The sequence below is a fragment of the Psammomys obesus genome, unplaced genomic scaffold, assembly GCF_907164565.1.
Source record: "Psammomys obesus unplaced genomic scaffold, mPsaObe1.curated_primary_1811, whole genome shotgun sequence".
NCBI lineage: Eukaryota > Metazoa > Chordata > Mammalia > Rodentia > Muridae > Psammomys > Psammomys obesus.
The window spans coordinates 33328387-33338276 of NW_026596079.1; the positions used below are offsets into that span (position 1 = coordinate 33328387).

At 40.5% G+C, this 9890-nt stretch overlaps 1 protein-coding gene across 2 annotated transcripts in view; it reads right to left on the reverse strand.

Annotated features, from left to right (window-relative positions):
* Window positions 1-7230, reverse strand: part of Trhr (thyrotropin releasing hormone receptor) — a 36399-nt gene extending 29169 nt beyond the window's left edge. For both annotated transcript variants that reach the window (XM_055626681.1, XM_055626680.1), the window contains exons 1-2: window positions 7168-7230; window positions 5756-6628 (exon numbers count right to left, since the gene is read on the reverse strand). In XM_055626681.1, the coding sequence (XP_055482656.1) occupies window positions 5756-6544 (789 nt within the window). In that variant the 5' untranslated portion in view covers window positions 6545-6628; window positions 7168-7230. The remainder of the gene's footprint in view (window positions 1-5755; window positions 6629-7167) is intronic.
* Window positions 7231-9890: the final 2660 nt, after the last annotated feature.

Here is a 9890-nt window from a genome sequence, read left to right on the forward strand (position 1 = left end):
AAAGACAATTGGAAAACTGCCAGATGAAGGATGTTCTGGCTGAGAACAGAGAATACTCAGAGACCTGAAAATAATTCATGGCTGCTGGAGCATAAAGAGTAAGTTGAGAGAGCCATGGGGGATGAAGCTGAAAGTATGGGTAGGTGCCAGGATTGTATTTGTTACGCCGGGTGGTTTAAATGTTAAGCTTCAGGGAACCCTAAAAACTATATTTGATAATGTAGCTCTACGTGATATAGATCATTTAGTCAGCAATGTGCAGAGTGATTGGTGGAGTGGAATGGAAGTTAGAGAGGCTGGTGGGGTGTGGACTGACACAGAACAGTGAGCGGCAATGAACCTGCACAGTGGCAGTGTAGGGGGAGAAGTGGGTCAGCTGCAAGACTTAGCCACAGAGACATCCGATCTTCACTACTGCATAGATTTAGGTTAAAGGGTAATAGAAGTAAAATATGCTTAGACAGACTCCTGGATTTCTACCTTGGAAACATAAAATAGGGAAGAAAGCGAAGTGGGTTTGTTAAGGGGGAGAGAGAGTTTAATCAGACGTTTTGAATCTGACGTAAATCTATGCTGTCCAAAAAGTAATCATCAATATGAATCAGGAGATGGCTTTTCTACAGCTATACACTAAAGACCTATAAGTGAGGGCTTTAAGCATGAGAATAGAAGAACGTTTGTGGAAAGAACAGAGGATATCTGGGGAGAAAAGCAGGAGTGGCTATGGTGAGGAGCAGGGTAGGAGGTCAGAGCGTCACCAGATCTTCCTTGTCCATCGCCCATGCCAATGATTCCAAACAATTCTCCCTGAATGTGCCCTGTCTCCACCTACTATTTCTTCCTTTCAACCATCTTCTTTCTGTTTCGGCTTGTCCCCTTACTGCTGCCTTCTCTGCAGATGTTGCACAAAATGTCAGGTACTGTATTGTTATTTTATTACATAATAGATATAAGGTCAACCTGTCTTGTAAATACTATTCTTAGTGCAAATCTTGCTCCTCAGAGAAGCTTCTTGCAGTGGATAGACGTTAACACAGAGATTCACAACTACTCAAAGTGCAGTTAACTAGTGACTAATGACTGGTTGGCCCCCAAATGGGATGGCCATATCATTTTATTCTTCCAAGGCTCAGAGAACATCAAAGAAGAAAGATTGTTAAGAGCCAGAGTTGGAAGAGAGCTGGTTTGAAACTCTCTTCTGGGCATATTAGGATCATCATACTCATGAATCCACAGCAGCTGTGGCTGCCTATATAAAACCCACACAAAATTAAGTCAGTAAATATTTCAGCATGGATACTGGAGGGGTTAGCATGACCTCAACCCCTAGGTGAAAACTGTTGGTGATAGCCAATGGGAGATACAGAATCAGTTTTCATCAGGGATGCCAACTCTTCTACATTGCCCATAGTCCAGTGGATGGCCCCATACCTGTGTGTGTACATGCAGCAGCAGCCAGACTCTGACTTATAAAGAAAATAAAATGAAAACAACATACCCAGCAGTGCCTCAGAACAGATGCTGAGACTCACAGTCAAACATTGGTCTATAAATAAGGAGTGGTGGGTAATTGTGGGTTGGGGGGTGAAGAGAATGGAACCATAAGTGACAGGAACTCCATAAGAAAAACAGCAGCCAACTAACCAGGGCCCAGAGTGGCTTGCTGAGACTGAAGCATCAACTAAGGACCATGCATGAACTGTACCTAGGCCCTTACTAAGACGTAGCAGATGGGCAGCTTAGACTTCAAATGGGTCCTCTAGTAGGGGAAGTGAGGACTGCATTGGACACAGCTTTTAGATCACTTACCCCTGGCAGGACTGCCTCGACAGGCCACAGGGGAAGAGGACATGTTTAGTTCTGATGCAACTTGATGAGCTGGGGTGGATGGGAAAGGGAGCACTCCTTTTCTGAGAAAAAGTGGAGGGGGGAGGGAGATTGGGTAGAACTGAAAGGAGAGGAGGGAAGGGGCTACAAGGATGTAAAGTTAATAAAATAAATAAATGAATAAATAATCATTAAAAAGCTTGCTAAATGCTAACTAAAGTAAAGTTTACCTTTCTCCTACTTATTTTTTCTTTAAGTTTGAAATTTTTAATCATAGTAAGATAATGGCATTTGTTTTTTTTTCTTTTCATATATATTACATCTCAACCACAATGTTCCCTCATATTAAAAATCCAACAAGACTAAGAATTTGTTATAGAATAGTCTATGCCTTCCTGAAACTTTGGATGTGAAATATATATATTTCACAAGGAACTGTATAGATGAGTATGATTCTTAAGAATAGCAAATTTTAAGATTATTTTTTGCTATATCAGCCAAATGGAGAATTCTCAGTGGAACAAGTTTTTTTATTTTTTGTAGACATATAAGAATATGTACTTAATGATAAAATCTTGGCTCAAAGCTGCCAATCTAAAATTGCAAACAAACAGGGTGTACTCATCTAGGTTGAAGGACAGAAAGCACACAGCTGTAGAGGCTGTGATTTAGAGCATTTATGGGAAATGTCTTTGAAACACTATATGAATCATGAAATGGGAAGATAATTTTTTTTTTTGTTTATTTGAGACATAATTTCTCTATTTAACTTTAGCTGTCCTAGAACTCACTCTCATGACCAGTCTGGTCTGGAACTCAGAGATCCATCTGCCTCTGCCTACCCAGTACTGGGATTAAAATCATGTACCACCACCTCTAGGGGGGAAGTTATTCTTTAAAAGTAAAATCAAAGTGGCACACTTAGCTACATGCGTGTTAAGTAAAAACTACTTTGTTTTTTGCAAATTAATGATTTTTTTTATATTAGTATGAACATAGTTGAGTCCATATGATTAAAAGAAATAAAACAATTAAACATGAAAGCCAATGTAACAGCCCCAGAAAACTTGGGAAAAGTTTAATAAAAGCTCAGTGCAGGAAAGCTCAATACTCATTGCCTTGTAAGGCCAGTCGTTCATTAAATTCCTAGGTGGGAGGGGGAGGACTATATTATGCTGAACTGGATATTGAAGCAGGGGGAGGGGGGCTTGTTCTCTAAAATGTGCATGCAGTTGCCAGCTGAATGAGTCATGAAACTTAAAAACCTTCTTTGTGTTCCCAACAACGAGGACATTCCGCTGTTGTGCCTCTGCACTCCTTCCTTTGTTTTTGTTTGTTTATTTATTTTAAATAGAGTCCTAAATAGAGTCCCTGAACTTCCAACCTACTACTCCACAGGCTGGCCTTGAACTTGTCTTCCTGTCACACCTTTCAAGTGCAGACATTCCAGGGTTGCGTCTCACACTGGACTTTTGTGTGTGTGTGCTTTGTTCAAGTTTGTTTCTTTCTTTAAAACACACACACACACACACACACACACACATTTGCTTTTAGTAACTTGGGTAGAAGGACCTGGCCCAGATATGTATTTAGTAAAATGTAAATTACACTTGCCCAAAAGAAAAAAAAAATCAGAGAGAAATATTAAACTAAAAGTCCTTAGGTTATAAGACCTGAAGATTTGAACCCAATGAGTGCTTAAGAGGGTTTTTAAAAAATCGAAAAAGCCAGAACATAGGTCACTAACTTTGGAACAAACGAGCCCCACTCACAGCTGGGATCCCATTCACTGGGGCTGCCACTGCCCATCCAAATTTGAGCCTGCTGCCATATTGAATGGTTCTTTTCTCACCGTGTACATCACACACATTCACATGGCTTTAAATGCTACCTCTAGAGCGGTGTTTCTCAACCCTTGGGGCACGATTCCTTTGGGATCAAAAGTCTTCTTCACAGGGGTCCTCTAAGACCATTGGAAAACAAATATATTTACATTATGATTAATAACAAGAGCAAAATTACAGTTACAATGTTATGGTGGGGTCCCCATAAAATAAGAATACACGTAAGAAAGTGTATTAAAAGGCACAGAATTAGGAAGGGTGAGAATCTCTACTCCAGAGGATCTTATTTATGCTTGTATCACCAGCAACTAACTTTCTGCCTCCTTACCCTGTCTCTGAACCTTCAAATCTTCCTCATCCAGAGCTGAGTTTCTCGTGTCTAAACACTGTACATTGCTCTTACATGCTCATCATTGATATTCTTTGGAAAGACTGTGAACATTTACATAATTAGCAAGCTAAAGCACAGTATTAATGCTGAGAGGTGCTAACGACTATAATTGATAGAAAGGACATTAGGCCAGACAAACAAGCTTTAAAAAATTATAACAAGAATATAAATGGGAATATAAGGAACACATTTTCTAACTGGCCTGCCTACCTTGCTGCTGCTATTAAGTCAGGTTTGGTCCCTAATTAAGATGTGCATAGTCTTTTTTTTGTCTTATCGTATTTGTTAGTATTTGTCTTGGCAGATGGCCAGTGTATCTTTCTCCATTTTTGTGAATCAAGCTTTGGGTAATGACCAGCTACACCTTCTATTATGTAGCAGTGCTGTGTACAGAAGCAAAGACCTGGTAGTAGTCACTCATGCACTCCCTTCTGTCTTCATAGTAAACCCCTTGTAAATCACGTGTCTCATATCACTTAAAATGCTGCGTGTGTTCTCTTTACTTGCAGATCACTCATTGTTGCAAGCATCTTCACTTTGTAAGTTTGCTCTGCTGTGTGCATGTAAAAATGTGTGTACATTTATCCAATCACAATTCATAACATATTAGGTAACATAGAGTTTAAGAAGCTATAGTATGGATGACCTACATATATGCCTCTAAAAGCATACTCAGTTTTCTACCTACACAAATAGAATTAGCTGTTTTCCTTGCACAAAAAAATAAAAGAAAACTCAAGTTATTTGAAAGAAACAAAATTGTTGGTTACATGATTTCTCTTTTCATTATGAGAATAAATATTTACTTCGTATTCATTACATTCAATAGAGAAGGAGAAAGAACTGAAAGTTAGACTCATAAGTATCCCAGGACAGTTGTATAGACACAAACAGATGAGTATACATCATACAGCCTCCCATTTTTACATTATCTTATAAAGAAGATGCTTTAGTCACTAATAAGACCCTCATTCCACTGTAGCCACACGTACAATAGGCTATCTGGAGGCATAAAAGAGTTTCAGTTTCTAAGCTAGAAAGCCTACATTAAAATTGCTTATAACTGATTCATCTTGATGTTGGCCATTCTTTTGAAATCCTTTTTTTTCCCCCTGAGGAAAATGTATTCCCAGCTTTTGCATGCTAAGACAACTTGGAAAGAGCTAGGGAAAAGGATTAGAGGATCACTCTCATCAAGATCACCTGAAAAAGGCAAATTACCTGTCTTTTGTGGGAATTGGTTGTGTGTAACTACATATTGTAAGAAAAGTTTCATTATTTTAACTCACTGATTTATTCTCAAATTCTCTTGGTAAGTGTGTAGTACAGTTCCTGAAAGGTATTCTTCGTCATGCAATAGAACTTTCCCCATGAGTTTTCTGAATGTTCGAATAGTATTTTGAGGGAGGTGCAAGTGTTTTAAATCCAGATTTCTGGAGTTCTTTCTACAGTTCCCAATATCTTAATAGGGAATTCTTTCCTGCTAAAGAGCTATCCAATCCCTCCATTTATTTTTAGATCTTCAGTTGATCCAGAGGTGTGTTTAATATGCAAAGCAGAAGCTTATACTGTGAAACATTTGCATGATTGTATTTTGGTTTTGCCACTAGCTAAGTAGGACAAAGTTGATCCCATTTCACAAAAACTCTATTTCACATCTCCTCCCTTGACTTGGAAGTTCAGCTTTGCTTACCTGCTTCCTAGAAGATACAGTGCTGTTGAAACATCTGTTAGCGGCATTTAAATTCAAATTCTTGTTCTGTTGGGTCGAGTCACTTTTCCACATTTTAGAGTTTTCTTTGGGATCTGAGGGAATGGGGTTTAAGAAGAGGATTCTGGCTATAAATCCATAAAGCACAGTGGCCAGGATCATTGGCACAACATAAAAGACACCAAAGTCCATTAGGTAAATGGGTGAGTAGTAATTCCTGGAGATCTTGTAGCCACAGGATACCACAATAGCGTCTTTGTAGGTGCTAATATTGAGATCCAGAAGGAAAAACCAGAGCATACAGTAAATGGATGTGAAGGTCCAGACAAAGATAATGATTTTTTTGGCTCTTGAAAATGTGCAGAGAAACTGGGCTTTGATGGGGTGACAGATTGCTATGTACCTCTCAATGGTGAAGGCTGTTATTGAACATGAGGATGCATTAATTCCCAAGTACTGCAGATAAGTAATGCAGAGGCACCCTGCATAGCCATAGACCCAGGAACCGTAGATGCTGTCTGTTATGTTGGGGAGGCCGGCAGCTACCAGGACCATGAGATCTGCCACAGCCAAACTCACCAGGTAGCAGTTTGTAGGGGTTCGCATGTGCTTGGTTCGCATGACCACCAGGACTACCATGATGTTGCCCACAATGCCCAGTCCACAGATAATGAGCACAAGTAAGATGGTGACCACCTGGTACTCGAGGGCCAGTGCTGCTTGTGGCTGAAGCTCGGTTTGGTTCAGTTCACTCAGTGTTTCATTCTCCATCTTCAGTGGCTGGGAGTTTCTCTGACACAGACACTCTTTAAAACATCTCTCCTGCCTTCACCTTTCCTGCAGTAGTACTTTCCCCTGTGAAAAGTCACACACGTGTTCACTCACAATGCCACCATTTCTGATCAAGCCACACTCACAGGCAACTCATTTCCTCTATTTACACCACTGAGTTTCTCCAATGTACTTCTGAACACTTTTTTTTTTCAGTCCTAAGCAAAATGAAGTAATTGTTTTGACCACATCACATTAAAAGGGACAAGTTAAATCTCTCTTCACAAGGAAAAAAAAAATCTTAAGAAAAAAGAAGCAGAGAAGGCTCCTGTTTTAAAACTGGTCCAGTTGGAAAAACAATAACAACAAATAAAAAATTCCAAACTTAAAAAAAAAATGCTAGATACAAAAATAAATACAAAGAAACCTCTCACATGCTCCCAAAAGGTACAATGAAGAAGAAAAAGATACCAGTGAAAAAAGAGAAAAGGTGCAATGGTTAAACCTAGTAGGAATTTAGCTATTGCCTCTGGCTCTTAAGAGTGAAAAATGGCAAGCCTTTGCGCCTAACTTCCCCATGCTCCAAGTCCCCAGTATTAATAGAAGACAGTTTCTGCTCTTACCTTTTCACTCTGTCACGTTGCCTGCCTCTCTGGGTAAATGAAGTGGTAATAGGTCCAAGTTTCCAATCCTGCAGAAAAACCTTGTATAGTCTGTCTGGCAGGCGGATCACTTCGTAGAGGCTCTGTCTTCACAGCGGCAGTTTCTCTGAATCCTCACATCCCTTTTCAACTCATGACAGACCATAGAGCCGCAGTAACAGAAGCAGCAGCAGGCACAGCGGAGAGGCTGTCAAATCATAGATCTTCCCTTAATGAGAGCTCTCTCTCTCTCTCTCTCTCTCTCTCTGTCTCTCTCTCTCATACACACACACACACACACACACACTACATTCACAAGTGGCAGTCAGTCCTGACTGATTCCTAATCTTCTGTTGAAGAATTTACTTTTAAACATGCGGCTGGTACAGTGTTCAGTGCTGAAGGCTGATCACAGGTAAAAGATCTAGAGGCAGCTGATCTTGCAGGTGATAATGCTCCAAGTTCTGCAGAAACTCCTGAGCTGCTCTGAAATACATTTCTACTTTTTGCTTGACAGGATTTTAGGAGGTAGCAAAACCTTTTGGGCCAAACCCTTGAAGCTTACAATAGCTCTCTGCAGTGAAATCAGCTCCCCTCTCTGCTGTGGAAAACCTTGGACTGTTTCTCCAGTAAACCAGGGAAACTGGCTCCCTCATTTCATATTATGGGAAGAAAAAATGAGTTAAAATTGATTGTAAACCATTTCAGCTGTGATCTTCTGAGGCTCATATAAAAGTCTTATTTTTGAAAAAAATGACTTGAAGACACAGAGTAGTGGTGCATACTTGCTGTCTCAGCAGTCAGAAGTTAGGAAGTCTGTGGGTTTGAAGCTAGTTTGGGCTATTATCAAGACCTTGCCTGATGGGTAAACAAACAAACAGAAACAAGCAAATAAGATTAGCAAACAATAATTCAACCTAATGCCAGCTGTGGAAAGCTGTGGAGCTTGGAGGTCATCCGCTTGCTCAGGTGCTGCTTTGCCCCTTACATTGTCCCCTGAAATGCCAGCTACCCAACTACCCAGGGAAGCTTTATAGCAATATGTTTCTAAGAGGGAGAATTATCTAGGGAAACTCTAGCCTAGAGTCACAACATTACCAAGTGCTTGAGAGGAAATTTGTTATGGAATCAGTGTCATTTTTAGAGAAGCACACGCCAGCTTGATTTTCAGTTCTCTGAAGCCACCAGTGGCAAGTCTCTGTAACAGGGCTCTTCCTTGGACAGCCAGCTGAATGCACTCACAGCTAGTGTTGGTGTGCTTTTGTCTGACCAGAGTACAATGAAAAAGAGCCTTTAGCTGGACTCCCAGCATGTGGCACCAATTCTCTGCTTTACAAGATCAGATCCTGGTCAGAAGGGGAGTCTATTTTAAGTAGACAGGACCACGAGGGCATCAGAACTGTGCCCAAAGCCAGGTAACACGGAGACTGAGACGAAGCTCCTAGTCACAGTGACCTACCTCTACCTTCTGACTCACGGAGAAATGCCTTAGCACCCATTTATTTTCCCAGATCAGCAGTTGGTAGAAATTAATGTTTCAAAAGCCACATCCAGGCTTCATGTGCGTACTGTTTGGCTTGAACAGGACCATCTCAAGTATGATTTGAAATAATTAGATTATTTTTACCTTTTAAAATTTAGAAAATGCATATTAAAATCAGAATTTTTTTCTCATAAAATTTCAAAGGATCTGGTGTTGATGGGCTTCCAGTCCTGCATGGAGGTTAGCTGAGGACAACTGGTGGCTGTGGGTAAAAGGTTACCAGAGGCCTTGATATAGGATATGACCTCTTCTGTTTTCTACATTCCACAGTCTTCCATCTATCTGTCACATGAGTTGTTTTTTCTGTGATCGTTCTTTTATGACCTATGCCAGTATTTGGGTTTTGGTCCCTGAATTACTCCCCTGTTCTGAGAGAGTCAAGGAGAAACCAGGCAAGCATATATTCTTTCATCCTGGGTAGATTTTTTCCTGAATCTTAGTTTGTTTCTTCAACTGGTTTAAACAGATGGACCCTTTCTCCTGCCCTACAGGACAGGGATTACCTGGAATGGTTTCTTTCCTGCCTGTTAATCAGGATGAAAATACTTTCTATGAGGGGGCATTGTTTTTGTACTCTATCTTGACTTCACTACTTCAAGTTAAAATATTAGATCAGAAAGCCAACCTTTCCTTCTTCTCCTCAGGCCCTTAACCAGTCTGCAGATCTCAAAGGTGGTGAGCTGTGACGACTGTCTGAATATCTTTTCTATAAAGTGATCACTCACAGGCAAGGTGTTAGCTCTCTCAGATCCACTTCCATACCAGTTTTTTCTATTGGCGTTCTTTAACATCTGTATTCTGAATAAATGCTCAGCACCTCTGTTTCTTCTGCTAACATGTGACTGCTGAATCCCTATCATGTGCTGAGTGGTTGGTAAGTAAGCAATACATTTTACCTCCCGATTGTTCTCCGTTATTGGGAGAAGTAGACTCAGGGACAGTTCTGTGAGGTGTACACTCAAAATGGGCATTTGGATTATGAAACAAAGGCACTTGTGGGCAGGAGACCCAAGATGATCTCTGACAAAGAAGGCAACATCTGAGAACACTCTTGCGGAAAAGCATTGCTCCCTTAAAAGAGGGGACAAGAGAGACAATGTGGATGATGATAATGAGCTTTACAGGCTGTGGAACGTGGCAAGGATCTCACTGGGGAAGGAAA